This window comes from Caretta caretta, chromosome 7 (assembly GCF_965140235.1).
Source record: "Caretta caretta isolate rCarCar2 chromosome 7, rCarCar1.hap1, whole genome shotgun sequence".
Lineage (NCBI taxonomy): Eukaryota > Metazoa > Chordata > Testudines > Cheloniidae > Caretta > Caretta caretta.
Genome location: NC_134212.1, coordinates 40221175 through 40244330, shown reverse-complemented (window position 1 = coordinate 40244330; position 23156 = coordinate 40221175). Strand labels below are relative to the sequence as shown.

The window sequence follows — 23156 nt, the reverse complement described above, 5'->3', positions numbered from 1 at the left end:
AATATGAGCTTTTTCACATGCAAAACTGTGGGTGCAAATGTCGAGACTGGCTCAAGACCAATACTGTTGCCCTTATTTTCTAATAGTGATAGATTTGAAACCATCTTGCTCATTTCTCCTAACACCCCTAGATTACCAGACCCAAAACTTAATCTCTGCTCTGCAGTTATGCTTTGCCATCAAAGCGCAAGTTTTATTGTCAAGTGAAAGGTAAATAGGATTTAAACTTGAAAGGTGGCTCGCTTCTGTGGAAGGAACTGAGATGTAAATTATTTGAGATGGACATAAAAAAAGAATATTGGTGTCTGTCTCTCTCTGACGTCAAAGCTTACACTACTTCAGATTCCCGGAGGACAGTAGACTGCCTGTGCAGTAATTTTATTTTTTTCCCTAGACAGTGTGGCTTCAAACATACCTAATATATTTCTCACTTTATTTCAGGGAATCTTCATCTTTTTCCTGGTGAAATATAAGCCTTTGAAATACAACAACGTGTATACATACCCAGACTGGGGCTATGGGATAGGCTGGATGATGGCCCTGTCATCCATGGTTTGTATACCTTTGTGGATCTGCATTAAGTTGTGGAAGACAGAGGGAACCATTCTAGAGGTGAGACATATTTTTGGAATGACATTTATTTATGCAGAAGTGGGTAAAGGAGCATGACCCCTTCTCTTCTGATGACTAAGCACAGCTCAGACAAAAAAGGAGCATTCTTCTTCGTGCTATGGTCCACAGATCCATCACAATGGTATGTCCACCTGTTTGCAGGCTGGGGGCAGAAATATATTTGGTGGTCACTGGCTCCAGGGTTATGCCCCATCCCCTGAAGTTCCCTCCAGTTTTTTCTCCCTCCACAGCAGCTGGTGGCTCACTGAGCCCTCCCTGCTGCAGAGCTTGTCTAAGGGAAATCCCAAACTTTATTTCATGTTTTTATACTAACAATTCAGCTCAATAATGTGTCTATCTAATTCCCAGCTGTGTCTGAGGGCTGCATTTGGTTTCAGGGAGATGATCCTGTCAGCTCCGCCTCCCCCTCTGAGGTGTTTGTAGTATCTGGTGCCCTTACGGGCTTTAGGGACAGAGTGATGCTGAAAAAAGCCAGTGACAAAAGGAACAGTGTGTGTTTCCTGCTCCCCATTGTATTGTGTCTCTACTAGGGCAGCTTGGCTGGCTCTGTGGGCAGAGAGCAGTTCTCTCACAGCCCAGTCTGGCTGGGGACCCCTTGGCCTCAGCCTGGGGATAATCCTCAGCGCCCGGTTCCCTGCTCACCCACAGGGAGTGCAGCCTGGGGATAATCCTCAGTGCCTGGTTCCCAGCTCACCCGTACGGAGTGCGGCCTGGGGATAATCCTCAGCACCCGGTTCCCTGCTCACCCGCAGGGAGTGCAGACTGGGGATAATCCTCAGTGCCCCGTTCCCTGCTCACCCACAGGGAGTGCAGCCGGGGGATAATCCTCAGCACTCGGTTCCCTGCTCACCCACACAGACTGCAGCACAGCAGATTCATGCAGAATAAAGCAGGCCCTATACTTGTGCTGATTCCTCAGGGTGTTCACACCCTCCCATGTCCTCCAAAGGGAAGTCTTCCTCCGTAGGGGAGGAAGACCAATAGTGCACATCAGCATTAGAGAATCAGACTGTAATATAAATTCAAAGAAAGAACAAGAGAAGATTAGACACTTTCAGAGAACAGTGCTCTGTGTATTGTAAACGGCACTTCGGAGGTGTGCTTCTGCCTGAGACAAAGCTGTATGCAGTGGTGAGCTGGAGCCGGTTCCCACCGGTTCGCTGGAACCGGTTGTTAAATTTAGAAGCCCTTTTAGAACCGGTTGTTCCGCGAGCGACAACCAGTTCTAAAAGGGCTTCTAAATTTAACCGGCCAAAAGTGACACCTTAGGAGCTGACTGAGCACCCAAGGGGAAAATTTGGTGGGTGCAGAGCACCCGCAGCCCCTGCTCACCTCCGCTCTGCCTCCGCCTCCTCCACTAACCGTGCCACTGCGCCCTGCTTCTCTGCTCCCCCCTCCAAGGCTTCCCCACCCCAGCTCACCTCCACCACGCTCGGCCTGAGCGGGAAGCCACCGCCTGCTTCTTAGCCCTCCCAGGCTTCCCGCCGAACAGCTGATTCGCAGGAAACCCGGGGGTAGAGGGGGCGTGGAGAAGCAGAGCGGGGTGGGGCGTTCAGGGGAGGAGGCGGAGGTGGAGCAGAGGAGAGCTGGGGCCGGGCGGGGGGGGGAGATGCCGGTGGGTGCTCTGCACCCACCAAATTTTCCCCATGGGTGCTCGAGCCCCGGAGCACCCATGGAGTCGGCACCTAAGGCGCCACTTTTGATGTGATCAGTGGGGGAGTGGCCGCTCCCCCTGCTACCCCCCTAGCTATGCTCCCACACCCCTAGAAGCCAGAGAGACCTGCCGGATGCTTCCTGGGAGCTGCCCTAGGTAAGCATCGCCAGGACTCCCCACCTTGCCCCCCGGTAGGTCCCTCTCGCTCTTAGGGGTGGGGTGGGCATCCACTACGGTGGCCCATGAGACCCTCCTGCCCAGTTCTGGGGGCAGTCAGGGGACAGGGGAGGGGGGTGGATGGGGCAGGGATCCTGCGGGGGGGGGGGAGTCAAGGAACGTGGGGGCTTGGATGGGGCAGGAGTCCCAGGGGCCGGGGATGGGCAACAACCCCCTCATGGAGTGAGAAGGGAACCAGTTGTTAAGATGTTGGCAGCTCATCACTGACTGTATGTCCTTCCATGCCCTCTAAGAGGGTAGAATAATGGGATAGGCATTTCCTGCCACATCTGAAAGACTGGGAAAGTTTAAGGCTGTCATCCCCAGCTGCTGCTGCAGTCATCATTATTGGGCTATAATGCCCAGCTGCTGCTCTGGATAACCAGGCCCTAATGTTGAGATTATTGTTCCCAGCCTGTGTTGAAGGTTGCCTCCACCTCTACTTCTCCCTCCCCAGCATGTCGCTATGGACTGATGAGAGGGATAGCAAGCTGGGGGTGGAAGAACCAGGAGGCAGTAAGGGGATTCTTTCTACCCTGGCCACCATTTTGTAAGCCCAGATGATTCCTTAGTGTGTGCCAGTCAAAATTTACTATCACGGATTGATGTGGTTAGTTTTCCTGGCAATCAGGGACTTGGTGGTTCTAACTGGGAGAGACTGTTATCTGAAAGAGTGGCCTCACGATATGGTAGTTCACATTGGGAGTCAAGTCTAGTCCCCTCCTTTCGGCATGAAAACTCTCCGGGGGCATCAGACCAACAATGAGAAATAAACAACAAATATGAATGGTCTTTGGACACCCTAAGTGCCCCCACCTGCTTTCCCAAGCAGTGCTAACATGGGCAGCCAGTACTACAAGCATGATCCCTTGCAACCTAAAAACTGTATGCTTTAGGGCTTCTCCCTTGAAAGGGGGAAAAAGTGGGATTCACGTCGGTTTCATTCACATATGTGGGGCTTTGTTCCTTGGGATCAGACTCACAGCTATTTTACTGATACAATGGGAAACTTTATAGAGAGCTGAGGCTATTCAGAATAATCAGAAAAGTCAACTTATACTCCTGACTCTTGCCTGAGACTATAGAAAGGAATATACAGGTTGTATGGCAAGTTGAAGCAGTCCATGAACTACTTCTTTGCAAGTGGTAGCTAGAACAAGCACAGGGTCAGCAGCGGCCTTCTGTTGCCTCAGCCTGTCAGGGTCAGCATGTCTCTGAACCGGCTGTGTCAAGTTAGCCAGGCATCAATTGGGAGTCTGAGAGCAAAAGGGTTACTTATAGCTTTGATCAAATAAGGACCTGGTCCATAGAGGTTATCCTATGGAGCTGTGCAAGAATTTCAGGAACCACTTTGGCCCAGTCCCAGTCTCAGCAACCCCATGGACAGGAGACACCATGAATGAAATCATCCATCGTCTATTTCAGAACAGAACATTGCAACCCATTCCCGATCCTATTTCTAGCCTCAGAGAATCAGAGACCAGCAGAAAAAGACCTGATTTAAAACATCTAAATAACTTCCTCATGAAAGTTTGTCTTCAAAGAATTTCCATTTACCATCCTTGGACAATTCTTATGTTTTGCTGGTGGATGGTAGCCTTTTTCTTTTCCCAGCTTTGATCGTTACTGTTTGATTTTACATGTGCTCCCAGGGTCTCTCCCCAGGATCTTGGTAGTAATAATGCTGACTTTAGGGAAGAAGGAAATTCACATATCACCTCCCAGACAATTTGTACGATGAGGGTTCTGTACAGCTAGAATGCTGAGGCAAAACCCCAGACTGATACCGTTCCTGGAGTATCTTGGATTCAGGACAAACAAACAGACATGTGGTGCCATGAAAGGCAGTAATAGGCCTGGGCAAGAGATGACTATCTTCATGTACAAGGTCTCATCTCAGAAGAATGCTATCAGAAGGTGAAGATATGCATAATGGAAAACAAGTGGTGTTACAGAAACAAAAATCCAATTCTTGGAGCTATTGGGAATTCTGTTCTCATACATAAGCATGCTTCAAAATTTCAGGGTTCATATGATACCTATACAGTAAATCTGAGTATCACCTTGCCATCTGACTCCATCTCATCTGTTGGCAAAGATCCAGCTCCAGCTGTATATTCTCCCATCCCACAAATGGTGAATGCAGACAATCAGATTTTTACTTTTTTAAAGGGATCTTCCCAATTCAGTTTTGGGAACGGGTACTAGGAAGAGGGAGCACAGCATCCACCAGCTAGAAGGCAATGATTAACTGAGGTCTGAAATCACTGCTCTGTCCAGGGGCAACAGGTCTATTCTGGTCATGACAGTCAACGTGTCTGAGAGGGTTCTCATAATAACTGGGAAGACCAGAATCAGCTCTACCCCAGAGAGAAATTTTCCTGTTTGCAGGGAGTAGTTTCTTATCTCTGTGTGCACTGCCCATCAAGGGGAAGATTAACACCAAGACTTATATGGCAGAAGTCAGATTAACAGAGTGACTGCAACACCCAGAAACATCTCACTCTTTGTAGGTCAGTTTGGTGGGCTGGTGTTTGACCTCTCTGCATCTGGAACAGCAAATTAAGTGTCCTGTGGCCTCTCTGTGTCAGGACCCAAGATGTGAGGTGACATTTGCAAAGCTGGGCAAGATCCCTGCTATATGTCTTCGCACCTTTTCCATGACTGCACAGGAGAATCCAAAAGATGGGAGCGAGTGGCAGTGATACTTACAAAGAGTTATACTGGCTGCGGAGGCTATGGCTTTCAGGGCTGATTAATCTAGCATTGGATCGTTGGATGTTTCTATCTCACAGAGAAGGTGTACTTTTGCAAAACCCAGTGCTCTTTCCTGGACCAGACAGCTTTACAACACATACTTGGATAAAGAGATTATTGCTGTTGTGCACCCCAAAGAGAAGGCAACAAATAGAACTGATTCTAATGGCTGGTGCAAAGTCCATAGTTTAATACCATGTTAAATCAATGAAATGGAGCCTTGAGTTCCCCCAGGAGGGCTTTATTGTGGGTCATAAGAGTGTCCAAGCAAAAGGGTCAAGTCTCTGTTGAATAGTGTTCTCAGTATGTTCAAGAAAAGGTAGCTCTGTACCAATCCCACATTAAATGCTTCCTTACGGCATCAGCCTTATTCTAACAAGATCATAGAGCACGATCATGGAACCCCATTCTACTCCTTATAGCACTATCCAGATTTTACCGAGCAGAAGGTGGTGTTATACTTCCTATCCATTAGAGTAGGCCCCCGATGGCTACTTTTTTTTTATTTGAAGTTGGGAGTTTTCACTAACAAGCATTGTTCTTTAATTCAGACAGCTAGTCTTCATAGCTATTGTAGCATTCATTTCCTAAGTGAATTCAAGAAATATTCCTTCTTTGGTTAAGCATCAAAGTCCAGTCGTTAAGAGCACTAACAATCTCAGGGCAAAGAAGTCATGTCTCCTGTACTGAGATCTATTAGATGGTCATTGTTTCACTGAATTCTGTGTATTGATCATCCGATCTTAGCCAATGTCATTTCGTCATTTCCTTTCTTTTTGGTGGCAGAAGTCTTCCTTATAGCTTAGTGCTCAGGGGAAGATGGAGGAGAGTTATATCCATTTTGTCTCAGATGTCCATATTTATAGAATAATCCTGCTCTCCTTCCTGGAGCCATACTTAATGAAATTGCATTGTAATGGATCTGGGAATCTTAGCATGCAAAATGTATCCATGCCAACCTGAAAAATGTCCTCTCTTTGAGTAATAAAATCCATTGATCTGGCCCACCCTGAAACAAATGGATCATTCAGAATAGAGATGGAATTTGACATATCATTAGGTGTGACTTATCATGCTTTGCATTAGGAGAAATTGTGCTTTTCCTCAAAGTATATTTAGCACTATCAGTAATTCAGTAAAGCAGATTGGAATTATCTTGGCTATGGAAACTCTCTCACCTGAAGGCAACTTAGGAGGCAGGGCATTCCTCTGCTGCCAATGAGTGACAGGTCTGACTCTGTCCCAAAACTGCAAGCAGGCTGAAGTACCATTGTAACCGATCTGTGGACCTTATTTCTTAAAGAAAGGATATTTTTAGGTAAACACAGATACATTTTCAACTGTAGCTTCTGTTCAATATTCAGACTCCCTATGAAAGGCTCTTGCAGATCTGATCTAATACTTTTCTCACTGCATCTTGCTGGACTGCATCAAATTCACCTGCATAAGTGGAGCCTTCATCTTTGTGCTCACCCTCTGCAGAGGAATGAATATTGCCCTGCATCTATTGTGAAACTAAGCGTTTGATCAAGCATGTGAGGGTTTGCTGTCATCTTCGAGCCCTTGGACTGGAATGCTGTGGAAGCGGGTGGTGTGATGTGTAGCCTGTTACACCGATTAAGTGGTTCACACAGGGTTCCAGTGGAATGAAATGGGCCTGCAGAGAAGAGAGATTCTATAGACATTCTTGCTATGAGGAGATGATGATGATTCTGGCTGCATGTGTGTGTGTTTCTGTCTGAGAGAGAGAGATAATGTCTTCCATTTTCTCCAATGTTTCAGAAATTCAGGAAGCTGGTCATACCTTGCCCAGATCTGAAGATGAGAGGAAAGCTTGGAGCAAGGGCATACGCTGCTACAGTAAATGATTGTGATGCCAAACTGAAAGGCGATGGCAACATTTCAGCCATCACAGAAAAGGAGACACATTTCTGAAAGAACTTTCTTTTTGTGTGTGTTATTTTTTGTATAAATAAATAAATAAATAAATAAATACTTCACTTAATTATAGAGGCTGCTTGTTTTGCACAAAATTTATTAACCAGTTAATTTTAAAGTGAACATTGTACACTTGTTTTAAATGATTTTTTAATTATTATTATTATTATTATAAGTAATGATTATATAAAAGAAAAAAGAACTAGCATAGTACTGTATGTTAGTGATGACTTGTAATATGGTGATTTCAGTAAATGTTTTATAGACGTTAGAAGGACCTGTATAATGTGCTGTAAAACTTTTCTACTTGGATTTTTTGGAAAGCATGGTATTGTATAAATATATCTGTTCTAATCTGTAAGCATTTCAGACCATTTCAGCTACTAATGTATGTCTATAAAGGGGGTCACAATGACCTTTTGTTTATATTGGAGGGAGTTTTGGGGGACTAGTAACTCAGCTGCATCATCTTTCTATCTGAATGTGGGATTGACCCAAAGCCCACTGAAGTCAATGGGAGTCTTTCCCATTATCTTCAAGGGGACTTGGATCATGCAGTTTGTGAATGAACTCTGCACCTGAACCCTGCAGTCCTGTCATCCGAGTCAGGACTGCAGGCTCCAGCCTTGTACTTGGCAAAGCACTACTTCCATGGTGAGTACTCTTTCTGGAGCCGAAAGGAAATACCACCTCATCGGTGTCTTCCCCCATGCCTGAACTTCTCACCACAGCCAGGTATAGAAATGTGGTGGAATGAGTCCCCCTTTGATGACTATTTTCCTGGAGACATCTAGAGGCTATTTTTTAAAGAGCTCTGAATTGTGTTGTGAAGTGAGTGGTGTCTGATCTCACCTATGCTGCTTCCTGGAACATCTGAAGCTATTCCATGTTGTCTCTGGCTAGCTAAAATTCCCTACATTTTGTTATATTTCTCCCATTCCCTGAGCTGAAATGTGTTTGTCTTTGCTTGCAAAACAGAAAGGGAGTCCCTAGGACAGTTTCCTTAGCTGGAGAGGATCTGAGGAGAAATGGAACTCATTTTATAGAGATTTCCCCCTTCAAATGAAATCCAGAAATAAATTATGACAATACAGAGCACTTATATGGCTCTTTTAATCTTCAAAGCACTTTTGAAACAGTACTGAACACAACTGGAGCAGTTGGCTCCTTACCTGCACAACAGCCCTGTGAGGTAAGTTATATAGGACATATTTTGCAGATGGGGAAATTGAGACAGGGGATGTGACTTGCCCAAAACTACAAAGGGAGTAGGAACTGCATTTTGAAATGATGATTGGGCCATAGGGGTTTCCAATTAACAGTCCCGAGATCAAACCACTAGACTATCTTGTGCTCTCTCCCTCTGTCAATATTGCAAACACCACTACTATACAATTTATTTTCCCTCTCCCCTCAGGCTGACAGGATACATCTGACTCAGTGGCTGGGTGGGAAACTGGTGAGTTTACTGTGTCACATAGGCGTGCCTCACCTAATGTGCAAGCAACAACATAACAAAATATTGGAGCAATGTCACAGCATCTCCTGCTCAGACGGGTTGAAATTCACCCATGCCCGGAAGCCCAGCACAGGGAACTATTAGGGAAAGCTTAACTGGGACTCTTAGTACAGAGGCTTCATGCGAGCCCACTGCACAAGGGTGGATTTCACTCATAGTTTCTAGTTCATTTTAACATTACATAGAGATGTATAGTATAGATTTGACAATTTATTGTTATCTTAAGATAATTTGTATAGCTCCTGTAAGATATTCAGTAGAATCATATATCCTCAAATCAGATTATGTAATCTATATACTTTAATGGCCTTTTTTGCAGGGGCAGGGGGACTGGGAATTGAAGAGAAAACTGTTCTTGTATCAGCCTAAAACTGTAGTCCAAAATTTTTTGTGGGACTGACGACTTTGGATGCCTTAATTTTGGGGTGCTCAACTAGAGACATCTTAAAGGGGCCTGACTTTCAGAGAGTGCTGAGCACGTACCTTGTGAAAATCAGGTTCCTTTAAGAAGGTCCAGCTGGGCAAACAAAAATTGAGGTGACCAAAATCACTAGTTACTTTTGAAACCCTTGGCTGTGATATTTACTGAAGAGAAATGTCATCAAAATTAAAATTGCAGCTAGAGCTAGTTGTAGAAAATATTGAGATGCATGTCCATCCTACTGCTTGATGTTGGAAATATGTACACCCCAGAGTTCAGAAATTAGTGCCTCTTTGCAGTACTAGCAGATCATGAGAAACACAGTCTCTCCAGCATCCTTCTCTGATCCTCATTCTTGTTCCCCCACTGAAGGGGCCAGACAACTAGCTCATCAAAAACAACTTGCAATCTGTGGGTCACCTTGCCTAGGAAGGCATTCTGTATCTAGCATCTCCAAATGATCCTGTCTAGTCTCTACTCATTTCCTAATGAGTGGTGAAGGGTGTAGAAACCCAAGTCCACTGCTTTGCTAGGGCCTGACTCTGCAAACCCTTAATTGTGTAAAGAGTCCTTACTCTCATGAGACCCAATAACTTCAATGGAGCTACTCATGCAAGTCAAGATTACTAATGTGAGTTTGCAAGAGTAACTGTTGAAATGTGCCAGTTTGTAAGTTAGCCACTACACCAACTGTCCATCCCATAGAAATGAGATGGTAATTCCAGGTAATTTAGCGTAGCCATTTAAATCAAAGCACATTTCACGGCTGTTGACTAAGTGAGCCATGCATTTTAGCTTGTTAATCCACTTTGGACTCATCCAAATATCTCTACAGGTACTGTGGAACCTTCCTACTCTGCTGCTATGAATCATTTCACCAACAGTTTTATACACATACATATGGTTCGGCATGGTCTAAAGTATTATACAGTGTTACTAATGTGATGTGCTTGTAAATGTGTGCTTGTAATACCTGACCCATTTAACAATTTACTGATTTGTTTTTTAAGATATGTGGGGTTGGGGTTTTTTTGTTTCGTTTCTTTTTTTGGAGGGGTGGGGGGTAAATTTCCTACTAGTATTTGTGAACTTTTTTTTAAAACAAAATATGAAGGAAAAAAAGCAATTATGTCATAGGGATGACTTTTTTTTTAATATGCAGTAGAAACAATATTGCCCTTTTCTGAGTATTTGCTGTATTATGGAGGAAAAAACAAAACAAAACCCAGAAACCGAACAACCACCCAGGTTTATGTATTGTTTTACACACAAAAAAAATCTATTTGGTATTCGAATGGCACAAAGTTTTGTCTCCTTATTCATTTTTTAAAATTAAAGGAAACGGGCAAAACTGTATCTGATGTCCTTGGTTTATATCAATGTCTCTCACTAGGTATTTATATGGCCCTCATAATCACAGTCACTGGTGTATTTTATCCTCACAACACCCCTGTCAGGTATGTGTTTTACAGATGAGACACAAGATTGGTTGACTGACTTGCCCAAACTCACCCAGAAAGTCTGTGGGTGAGTCCAGGTCTCCTTAGTCCCCGTCTTGTACCCCATCCACTCGATCGTCCTTTCTACTCCAAATATAACTGCCTCTATCCTGAGAATTTTTCCTGCATCACTGTCCCACATTCCTACTGAGATGATAATTTAGCACAGGCTGATAATTTTGCATGTCAGGCTGATTAAAAGTTCTGATAGATAAGCTGCTCCCCATCCTCAGAGGTTGATGTGTTCTGTGCACATATACTCTGCCATGGGCAAGTGTCAAAAGAGTGGTAAGGGTGGGTTGGGTTGGGTAATAACCGACATGGTCAGAGGATTACCTGAATCTTATAGTTATGTTCTGCGAAGCCCAAAAGGTCTGACTGGACCAGAAATTCCATGGGAACATCCTTTTTGGTGGCTTATGGACACTTACACTTCCAGGCATGGCTGGAAAATGGAAGCGTAAAGCTGCATGAAAATACAGAGGAAACGATGTTGGTTATAGTTCTTTGAACCCTTGAAAGGGGTTGGTTGGGACTCATTTTGAGGGATGGATGCTGAGCCAGCTGTTGGCATTCCTAACCCTGTGGTCTGCACGGATGTGTGGGAGCTAGCAATAGAAATGCTTTTATTTACAAAGAAAAGTCAGTCTTTAGCCCATTTCCTCATGAAGTTGAAAACATAAACCAATATAAACTATTTACTACAGCTAAAAGGACCAAACAGCTGGGCTCCACACTTGAAGCAAGAGGATGGGTGATGTGCCTAAAGATTTCCTTCCCCAACGCTCTTTATGTCAGTTTCCCCAATTGTTTTATCTTATTACCCTATGAACTGTGCCCACTTCTTGATTTCTCTTAAAATTCCTACAACAAACTCACTGCTCTGTAGTGTGGCCTGCCATTTCCACTTCCTTGCTAGGTGGTAATACTGGTTGGGTACTAAGTACAGTCATTGCTTCTTGGTCTTCCATTCTTTTTTTCTGCATCTCTGCCCTCCTCTCTTTGTGGACACCACCATTGTCATGATGGTTGTCCATTCCATGGAAAAGAAGGACTTGAGCTTGTTTGCCATCACCTATTAACAGAAACCAAAATCTCATACATTTTCTCATAGGAGGAACAAAAATCTGGTTTAAAAGCCAGGGACATGTTCTAGCCAATAATTGTTCCTCATGATATTATCATGCATAATGTACAGGCTAAGTATGCCTTCTACTACATAGAGATTAAACTGAATGACTGCATGTCAGAGGACCTATACTTGTAATGCCTAATGATGAGTCTCCTTCTGCCCAAGGAATAGGGATCTGTGCTTTTTGACTAAGAGGATCCCTGTTGCTCTTGTGGAGGGAGTGTGCAGCATAGTGACAACCAGCAGGTTGTAGGAGTGGGTTTGTTACAGTATAACTGGGCCTGCCTTCCTCTAAGAGTTGCCAATGGATATTAAGTTAGTCAATGTAGTTAATCATCTATCCATCTGTTCTTAGGCTCTTACTCACTATGGAGTTGTGCTGCACGTTTGGCAGCTTTTCCCAAATGTTATTGTAAATCATAACCTTTTAGTGAAAAGCCTGGGTTAATCCATCATTATTTTAATAAAAACACCCACTGTTCTCTTATCCTGTGCACGGATGGCTCACTTTTCCCTTCTCTCCCAAAGGGTGAACAGTCTGCAAAGAAGGCAGAATTAGCGGCACGCCATGCTCAAAAGAGCAAGCGACACATATTCACACAGACAACCCCACGGGCAGTTCCAGCTTGGGTTCATGCCATTTGTTTGGAATATAGCTCTGCTCTGATCACTAACCACCATCATTAAGCACGGCATCCACTGAATTATATGCAGGCACATGTGCAAAACCAGACCTAGAAAAAGGCAAGACAATGCTAACATTCTATTTTGTTGTCTCGCCTACTTCTAGTTCTGATTTTGCACATGTGCCTCCATGTGATTCAATGGATGCCATGCTTAACGATGGTGGTTAGTGATCAGAGCAGACCTATATTCCACCTAAATGGCCTTGTATTAGTTGCATTATCTAAAGTCTTCTCCATTTGGAAAACACTGTATCCTGCATCTTATTCTAATGTGGAAGGAGTCAATGTGGCTGCTTTGGGGTTTACTTACCCCATCGGTGAATCAGCACAAGGGCTGTTAGTAGAAACAAATTCAGTTGTGGGATTAGTGGGTCATTCTGTTGCTGCAGAGCATTACAAAGAGCTCCTACAGTGTTTTTTAGTGTGCCTTATAGAAATATAGTGATTCTTTTTAATAGGGGGTCAATCTGCTTAAATATCTTCCCAAAATTAGGTTTGAAAAAAGAAACGTCTGAACATCAACAGAAAACTGCCCATGAATTGTCTTTTAATTTTAGTTTGTTTTCCTGTAGAATCGGTTTTGTTGCTTGGATTTAAATAGCCCCTTGCAGAATTTGCAAACATTGCAGCATTGAGCTAATGCATGAAAACCTCGAAGGGGAAACAGACTCATGATGATAATGGAAGTAGACTGCTCTGTTTTGATTGTCTAAGCAGAGAGAAATACAACAAGGAATGAATGGCATTGAACTGGGCTTTAAAAAAAACCTTCCATTTGAAGTGAGTTGTAGCTCACGAAAGCTTATGCTCAAATAAATTTGTTAGCCTCTAAGGTGCCACAAGTACTCCTTTTCTTTTTCCATTTTAATAATCCAAGGCATATTTGCCAACCATCCCTGCCTGAGCCCCAGAATTCTGGCCTGGGTCCCATGGAGATGCTAACCTGTCTTGAGGCAGTGTTCTTCCTGCATCTCCTCCCAGCTTCTAGGGGCTGCTGCTCCTGTGGCTGCTTCTCTTCTTTCTCCCCATGCAGCATCTTGCTGCTCTTCCTGTGGAAGTTGCTCTGCTCACTGCATCATCCCTGCTTCTGCAGCAGGCAGAGACAGCCACCAGCTGCCTGAATGGATTCGTCAGACTTAATGAGCAGCCGCCGCCATCCTGTTTGGCGAAGGGGAAGGAAAGAGAGGAGGCACTGATTGGGAGGAGGATGCCAAGGGAGGTAAGGTCAGGGAAGGGGAAGATCCCACAGAAGAATGGAAAGAAGAAGTTGGGACCCTTGGGAAGGCACAGTGGGAGAGAGAGAGAGGGAAAAAAGAGAAGAGGGAGATGCACCATGAAAATGTTGGAGGAGGAACAGGCCTGCTACAAGTTGCTGGAGGAGTAAATGGGCCTACTGATCCCTGGGCTTCTCTCTCCCCACCAACGAAACAACATAGAAAGGGAGTGAGGACCTGCTGGGGAAGAGAGGGTCTCCATCCAGATCTGTTCCCAAATGCTGAGTTCTCTGGTTTCTCCCATTCTTAGGCTTAATCTGTGCCTCCCTGTGATGCCCAAAGGCCCCCTACTGGAGGCCGCAGGGTTCTGCCACATGCATCCCAGGTAAGGAGGAGTGGAGAAGTCCTCCAAGTACCCTAGAGTGGTTGTGAGGAAGCAATCAGAGGGGCTGCTGGAATGGCCAATCAGAGGGCCAGGAGGGCCATATAAAAGGAGCTGGAGAAGAAAGGACTGGGTGCCTGGCTGAAAGAGCAGCAGGACCAAAGACAGTTTTCTGGCAGGGCCTGGGGGAGCATTGAGGGAGCTCCTGGCTGGCTTTGGGGATTGAGTAGGTACTAAGCCCAGTGAGGGTTGCAGGAAGATAATGTTTCCTGTGAGGAAGCCCTGGGGATATGGCCCTATGCCAGGGTCAGGACTACTAAAGACTGAGTCCAGGGAGGGCTAGAGAGAGAAGCTCGGTGGACTATATACCCTGGAAGGGGTCTGTTGTTGTTCACAGTGTGTGTGACTCAGCCAGAGGGCTGAGTTGCTGAACCCCCTTGCCCCCGCAAACCACTGAAAGGGGTCACCAGAACTGAAAGAACACAGATACACCCAATCAGAAGGGCATTCACGAGAGGTGGGTACTGACCCCGTTACACTCCCTCAGTACTTTTGCATTATGTATATGGTTTGCCATACAGATGTCCGCATGTACCAATGGAACATCTTAGTACAGTAAATGGGGTAGAGAATGCAGGGGTTAGGGGTGGTTTGGTTCAGTGAGTGAGGAGATGGGGAAATAGCTAACAACAGCCTGAAAATGGCATTAGGCCCTGATCCCGCAAATGTAAGCGGGGGAATGGTCCCGCTATTGTGTGGAACTTTCCTGGCTTCTGCACTACCCTAGTGAAGTGGGCTAGTGAAAGGATCTGAGTCCTTGCTCCCACTTCCTTTATCCAGAGGCCTCCCTCCCCTGAGGACTCTCCTTCCACTCTCCTGTCTGGCAAAGTTCCCCGTAACCCTGACAAGGCTGGGCCCAGGATTCCTGGAGGGCTCGACCCCCAACCCTGCTGTGGTCACCTAGGACGGGCTAGGGTGTCCCCACTCTGGGGTTCTCTCTCTGCACCTGCCACTTCCCTTACCAACTGATCATTTTATACAATTTAAAGCAAATACAAGTTGTTTAATTAACAATTAATTTAAAAAAAGAACAAGGAAAGGTTAAAGGAAAACATCACCTTGCTCTGTGGCAGGGAACATTACAAACAGGAAATGGCCCACCTTGATCATCATACACATTGTGAAGAGAGTTGTCACTTTGGATGGGCTATTACCAGCAGGAGAGTGAGTTTGTGTGTGTGTGTGGGGGGGGCGGAGGGTGAGAAAACCTGGATTTGTACTGGAAATGGCCCAACTTGATGATCACTTTAGATAAGCTATTACCAGCAGGACAGTGGGGTGGGAGGAGGTATTGTTTCATGATCTCTGTGTGTATATAATGTCTGCTGCAGTTTCCACGGTATGCATCCGATGAAGTGAGCTGTAGCTCACGAAAGCTCATGCTCAAATAAATTGGTTAGTCTCTAAGGTGCCACAAGTACTCCTTTTCTTTTTGCGAATACAGACTAACACGGCTGTTACTCTGAAACATTACAAACAGTGTCTCTGGAATGTCAGGCATTTCACAGTCTGTTCCTTGTCGGTCCCAGACCTCCTTCTCAGGCCCTGGCTGTGCTGCAGGTTGAACACTTACAATGGTGGTGGCCACATACCTCTGGGCTTTGGGCGCTGGGACCCTTCTTCCCAGCGTCAGCCCCCCTGTTGGTTTAAGATCCCCCTCCCAGTCTGGCCTGCACGGACCCTTGGCTGGGGGTGTCTTTCTGCTCTGGACCCTTTGCCCAAGGTCCCCCCTTGGCTGGCCCCAGTTGCTCACCACACCTGGCTCTGTGACTGCACCTCTGTTCCCAGCACAGGATCTGCTCCAACTCTGACTTGCTTCCTGGGCTGCTTTTGTGGCCCCTCTGGATCTGGTACGGCTCTGCTTCCCAGCTCAGCTGGGCCCCTGCTGTCTCCCTAGCTGAGCCCCACTCTGTCTGACCCAGGCAATTCCAGCTCACATGGAGGACAGGACCCACCTGACTCCCTGATTAGCCTGCCTGTCTGTCAATCAGGCTGACCTGGAGCATTGGCCTCTCCCCTTTTGGTACTGGGAGCTAGCCAACCAAAACACCGCCACTGAATGTTAGTAAGGGGACAGCCCCTTACACAAAGACTTACACATGGGATAAATGGTCAGGAAATGAGTGGTTTCATTAGGTTCAGTACAACTAGTCATAAGTCTTTAAAAGTTAAGCATGCGAGTAAGCCTTTGCCACATCTGCGTGCTTTACTTCAAAGGGCCAAGTAATTAAGACAGCCATGTCAAACAACCTAGAATTCACCAGAATGCCGGTGCTTTCAATAGAGAGACAAGGTGGGTGAGGTAACCTTTTTTATTGGATCAACTCTGTTGGTGAGAGAGACAAGCTTACACTGATCTCATCTTCAGTGCCTTCAACAGTCAGACTGCAGGTTTGCTTCTGAAGTTGTCCCTGGATTTTAGTGTTTAAATATTGGCAGGTACAGCATACGATCTAGAGTGGTGTTATTAACTGAGGAAGTATTTTGTAAACTAGTTTTTTTTTTTTTTGTAAAATTACATGTCCCTTTAACTGTTTCTGAAGAGAGTGGTGAATGTTAAGAAAATGAGACACCCTGATTCCTGCACTCTGATATTTTGTCTTTTCACGCAATGCAGTGTAGAATCTCAAACACTAGTCTATTTAGTGGAATGATTTTGGAGTCCAAGAGGGTTAGTAAGGTATGCAGATTGACTGGATGCTAAAATAGACTGTATTGTATTGGAAATTTTTGATCCTAGTCAGCAAAAAATGCAAGAGTATCAGGAAGTAACAATTGTGAAAACTAGATATTAGAGCAAAATGTAACCATCTGGTAGCAAAGGTATTAAGCAACGCCTCATAACTGGCAGCCAGATAAAAGCAACTATGATTTTTACATTTGATATTTAGCAAACGATCAGACTAACCAAACCAGGAGTTCCAAGAAACATGCATTCTAGAGCATAGGGAACACCTGCCATTATCCCATTTAAAACTGCTATTAAGACTGAGGAATAAATTAGGTCAATGAGTTTTTGTCATGTCATCAGTTAAGTCTGTTGAGGGTCCTGTGGCTTAAAAACTGGGCTCTCCCCACTTTTGTATTTTTTAGAGGAGAGATGGGGAATGAATTCAGTTGCTATGCGCTCAGTGAATATCGCCTCCTTGCCCACCCCAGTCTCCCCTCCTCCCCACCAGTAAAGTGCAGGGACTCACCCTGAAGGGTTTTGTTTTGTTTGGTGAGTGGGGAGGGAGGTTGTAATGGCAGTATCTGTGTTAGCAGCTGCTACCATTTCACCGGTGGCTGTTTCCTGTGTCTCTATCCCTGTCTTGAGGGACCCAACCCAAGAAACATCTGTCTAGGTGAAATGGCAACTGTTGTTACCAAGGCAACTGCATCATCTATCACCACAACTCCCTTCCATGCCCTTCGCCCCCTCTTCCCCCCCACAAGGAACTCTGAGGCCTCTCAGTCCTTCAAAATGGCTCCTCCCACTCTCTGCTGTTGGTGACGCCTCAAGGGTTAAGCAGGGGTGTTAGAACAATTTTTATAGTGGGGGTGCTGTGAGCCATTGAACCAAACTGTAAGCCCTGCATATAATGGAAACCACTTAAAGCCAGGGAGTACTGCAGCACCCCTGGGGCTTACCATGACAACAGCCTGTCCTAATGGAGCAGATGTCTCTTGGGAACGTGCAGGAGATGAGCATATGTAGTCTGGGAAGCTTTCTCAGGCCCAGCAGAGAGGTCAATGGCTCAGTCAGCTTTAGGGCACGATTAAGAGCCCAGACCCCTTTTTTGCTAGTTCTTATGGCCAGCATGGAGTCAGGCTGGCCAACACAGAGACCGGCTTTGCAGCCAGGTCAGTCAAGAATGAGTCGGCAGGGTTGTCACCTCTGTAGGACCCCTCATAGCAAAGAGGGAACTGCGGCTCCCTTGGGCCTTCTTCCTGGTATTTTTAGGCAAACCCTGTTCATATCAGAGACTCCTCCACTTCCTTCTCCCACCTTCTCTTCTATCTTTTGGGAAGTGTTTTTTGTATCTGTCTTAAGAAAACTAATATAGCTCCTGACAGAAGCGAAATGTTACACACCATTCCAGGCAGGTGTGAATGGGGAGCACCAGTGATTACCTGTTCTCATGTGAAGCAGACACTGAAATTTCCTCCAGACCAATATCCTTTCAGCACCATTTCTGGGGAGAAACGGGGACACTTGATGGTTGGTTAAGCTCAGCCTAAACCTGACATCCCCATGCAACTGTGTATAGCCATTCTCCACACCTGCTGCTTAAAGGAGTCAATCTGGAGTCAAATCCATCACCAATTATTTCTAGTACTTACAAGTGTCTGCAAGGACGGATTTCTAATTAGGCAGAGTAGGAACATGCCTAGGGGCACCTAAACATTAGAAGTTTGCTGGTCCCGGCAGGGGGCTAGGCTGGCTGAGGGGGAGACTGCCCCACACAGCCCAGCTGACAAGGTCACCTCCCAGTGTGGCCAGTGAGTGAGGCCAGGGAGCTTGTGGGGGGGTCTCTGGGCAGTCAGGGGGTGGGGGATGTTGGGCAGTGGGGCGGGTTGTGGGGGAGGCCTGTGTGGTAGGGTGCTGGGCAGTGAGGTGTCTAGATGGGGCACTGGGCAGTTGTGGTGGTTGGGCTGTGCAGCAGGGCACCTAAAACTGGCAGGGGTCCCTCACAGCTCCCAGCTGCTGCAGGCCACAGGGGGCCCCCAGAGCTCTGAGCTGCTGTGGGCAGCAGGGGTACCCCACAGCTCCCAGACCCCTTGGCTGGTGGGGGGGCTCTGAGCTGCTGTGGTGGCGGGGCCCTCCACAGCTTGGTGGTAGGGGGCCCCTGGAGCTCCGAACCATGGGTGGCGGGTGGGGGTCCCTGGAGCTCTGAGCCCCTGCAAGGGGTTGGGGGGAGCTTGGAGCCGGGGTCCCCCCAACCGCCCAGCTACTGGGGGCATCTAGAAGTGTGCAAGATATAAATGTGACCTTGCGTGCCCAATGTACGGTGTATTAGCGTGAGCCGTATTGTCAAAAGGCTTGTTTTCCATAGCATTAGGTGGCAGCACAGGCCAGCAGAAAATCATTTGCTCTACTGCTGAACAAATGACTCAGGAATGAGGGGAGAGCAAGCAAGCTTTCTCCTATTTCAAACTGCATGCTTGAGTTACATTCAGATTTTCTTCTTGACAGCATGTGGTATAAAAAAATCCATCATTGTTCACCAGCAACTCATTGAGGCATCAGGATCAGATTGGCATGGCCTTGCTAAAGAGGCATTTTCAGCGTGAACAGGGTGACACGCTCATATAAAATCATTCTTGTAAGTTTACGAAAACCAGTAAAAATACCAAGGACAGAGATGATGAACATGCACAAAAAACATGTTCTTGGAGGCCCTTCAGAGCAGCTAAGTTTCGGTGGAAACCGCTTCTGAATCTTTTATTTTAAGCTGATGCTGTAATTTCCTCCAGATAGAGAATTTTAGCAGCATTTCTATGGAGCAGAGCACTGATACTTTCTCCATAAGATAGAAGAGGCAAATAAAGAATGTAGCTTCTTCGCAAAGAAACTGCTACATTCTGCAACTAAACAGCATATCAAGCTGAGGATCTTAGTTAAGAGGAAAAAAATAAATAAAATGCGATATTTTTCCAAAGCAGAAATACTCTTGTTATCTTCACATTCCCTCCTGCTGTCTGACAGTGGAGAAGAACCTGTATCAGAATGTAGCTAATACCCATCTTAATTATGGAGCAGTAGTTATCATAACTAATTTTTGAAGCCACAATCATATTATCACATTCAAGAGTATTTAACATATCAATAAAGAGGCATTTGTAAGTATTAGTGAGGTGCTCAGCATTGCCTGGAAAACACCTGTGCTTACTATTGTGGTGGAGGGATATCTGGTATTTCTCACCTGTTCTAAAACTCAGGCTTCATAGCATGCAGCTTCAGAAAAAATGCTAGTTCTTGTGTGTGCTCAAACGAAGAATGGTGACAAATGTCAAATGGGTCAAGCCTTCATTAGGACTATATGAGATGTTTCCCCTCTCCCCCCAACCCCAAATAAGTCAAAAATGAACATGGGCTAACTGTCTCAACATAATTAACTGTAGCACCCAGAAACTCTATACTTCATAGGGAATATAAAATAACATAGGCACATCATATATATGCGGTTTTATCCAAAATGATCCCTAAGCACTTTATAAGTGAAGGCACCAATGCTGTAATTGGATCCACACTGGTGGACCCTGTGTGTTTGTCAAGTCCCATGAACACCAGTGGAACTCCATGTAGGTGGACTCTTATTGCAGGATCATATGCATACACCTGGTAGGAAAGTAGATTTGAACCAAGAGCCCTCACTGCACCAGCCAAGGAACAGGGGGTGTTGTACGGAACATTCCCTCAAGTAAGGGAGAGGGGGAGCTCTGCCACCCTATTCCCCCTTACTGTAACCCCTTCATAAAGCACCACTGAAATGCAGCTAAATTTTTTATGCAGTGACTAATTGTACATACATGGTGCCAATATTGACTTTACCACAGCTATATGGCTAGCGTGAACTGAAAGCTAAAATGTTTCTACCGATATTACCCAGTGGAATATAGCGATTTACAGAGAGTCATTAGAGACAGTGATGTTAGGGAGCTCAGAGAAAGCTGTTATGGTCCGCTAGGTCAAACTTGAAACATTTCAAAGACTGACTCAATGGATCAGTTTAGCTCCCAAAGCACCATTATAGGTGAAGTGAATGTTATGTATCTCATTTTGCTGACTCTTGTGTTTTATCAGGGATGGCTGGGATATGTATGAATTGTTTAGGGTCAAGCACAGGGCTATGGCTCCATGGGCTCCAGGTTTGTATAAGTTTTGGTGGTGTTCAGAACGGGTCCAAGCAAGTGCCCCATGCTTTGGGGGGCCCTGCACTTCACGGGGATTTGGATTCCAGGGTGGCCTGGAGGGCTAGCGGGGGGCTTAGCAGCAGCGAGCGACCCAGCCCCAGCTCACCCCTGCTTTGCTCCCTCCCCACCCCCATTCCACCCCAAGCCCCTTCCCCCCCCAAACTCCTGCCCCTCCTCTTTCCGGCTTCTACCCCCTCCCATGAGTGACACTGGGAGCCGGTGGAGTGGAGCGGGGTGGGCTGGGGCCGGGTTGCTTGCTGCTGCTGCTGTTGCCAGGCCCCCTGCTAATCCCCTAGGCCACCCTGGTCCCTGTGTCCCCTGAAGCACCGGGGCCCCCAAAGCGCCGTAAGCCCAAACATTGAGGGAGCCGGGCCCAGGTTCCTAAATATTGGTGGAGCATGGACACGAAGGGCTCATATAACTCGCCGTGTATGTATGGCTGGTGTAATGGGATGAAACTAAGCAAATTTTTTTTTTTAATTCCTAAATGTCAGCAACTTTCCAACAAAATTGAACTGTGATATAGCCTCCCAAGGGAAATTGTGGGAGGTCCATCACATTGGCCATTTACAATTGGGTTGGACAATGCACTAGGAAATATACTGTAAGCAGAAGTCCTATATTGGGGCTTGACTTCAATAGAATTTGCGTTAACCGAATGTCTCCCACTAGAACAGGCATTGGATTAGGTCTTTGGTGCCCTATTCTGTTCTGTTTCATTGCTAATTTGTATAAGCCACATTGTGAGGTCATTCCTCTGAGTAAATAATTAAAAACAGAGTAAGGCCCTCCAAGTTTGCCCTGGGAATTCTGTGGTTGATTAGATAAGCACATTTCCCAAGCAGTGCACCATATTGTAGGATGAATATCAACACTGCATTGCATCACTTACATTCATCAATTGTTGATGGAAACCATACACACACACAATCTCAGAATGTTTCCAAGTTTAATCTTGGAACAGGGCCCTGAAAATCTTTAACTAATCTGAATTGTTTTGTCACCTCTGAGTAAGATATTTTGTCTTTGTGAGACATAAATATGTATTCCTTACAAATTTCACATGGAATGGTAATTACAGTGCAGCTCTGAATAAAGAGCCTGATTTGCAATCATAAAGAGGCCCTCCTTTCATTACTGCTTATAAACAACTGTAAAAGATGGAAGCTATTTAAAGCTCCAAATCTACCCTGTATTTCTCTTGACAAGGTTGCACATTGACTCCAACATGCAGATTGACAACTTTCTGGCATTTTGGAATGTTCCAACTGCAGTAAATATGTGGTTCTATTTATTTTAGAACTCCGTTCCCACAGCAGCCACTGACTCTCACAAGAAAGAGCTGAGAGCAATATTTGGCATTTGTTTCCTGTGCATTGCAGTTTTCCTGGTTCATTACCTTCTTTATGTAGATGTAAGTTCTGAGTCTGACATAGGTTATTTTGGGGCCTTGTCAAAACTAGATTTGTCTAAATCTGGGCAGTGTTTGTTTTTGAAAATGTAAGATATTGCTAAAACTTTTTATTTTCTTTAAAGCAAATCTTGCATTTTTTTCAGTAATTACATTTGTATTGGAAATTCACATCCCAGAAGTCATTAGCTGCACTTGTGGAAGAATAAAAGGTGACAACGTAGATGTTTGTGAAGCATCAAATGTAAGACATTGCGCCATATCTATTTTCCCAGATGCAGAATGGAAGGAAAACGCATCATCACAAAGTGATGGAAATTGAACATCAGGTCAGCTGTCACTAGTAAATAGATTGTGTTGATTATTATTATACATACTGACATTGGACAGCATAGTGCTGTACAATAAGCAGAATTTGCTACAGAAAACTGAAATTAGAGCCCTCAAGTAAAAATTTATGTGTGTATATATATCTGACATGAACATATAATACAAGCCAATACTATAACATAACCTGAGCTGTACATAAGCATATATAATAAAAGCTGTACTATACAATAGCAAAAAAAACCAATCCAGCCTTGTGATTAAGACATTGGACTGGGACTCTGGAGATTTGGGTTCAGTTCCCAACCCCGCCACAGACTCTCTGTGTGACCTTATGTAATAGGGTGCTCGGATGGCTGCGCCTGGCAGACTAGTGGTTGGCACACCTGACTTCCAGCCTCTTGCTTCCC

The 23156-nt window shown here is 45.4% G+C and overlaps 1 protein-coding gene and 1 long non-coding RNA gene across 3 annotated transcripts in view; one reads left to right on the top strand and one right to left on the bottom strand.

Moving 5' to 3' along the window:
- SLC6A11 (solute carrier family 6 member 11) overlaps positions 1-10494 on the top strand; it is a 286531-nt gene extending 276037 nt beyond the window's left edge. For both annotated transcript variants that reach the window (XM_048858227.2, XM_048858228.2), the window contains exons 14-15: positions 442-612; positions 7043-10494. In XM_048858227.2, the coding sequence (XP_048714184.1) occupies positions 442-612; positions 7043-7195 (324 nt within the window). In that variant the 3' untranslated portion in view covers positions 7196-10494. The remainder of the gene's footprint in view (positions 1-441; positions 613-7042) is intronic.
- Positions 1-23156, bottom strand: part of LOC125640100 (uncharacterized) — a 183913-nt gene that overhangs the window by 51347 nt on the left and 109410 nt on the right. The gene's annotated exons all lie outside the window — the stretch shown is intronic.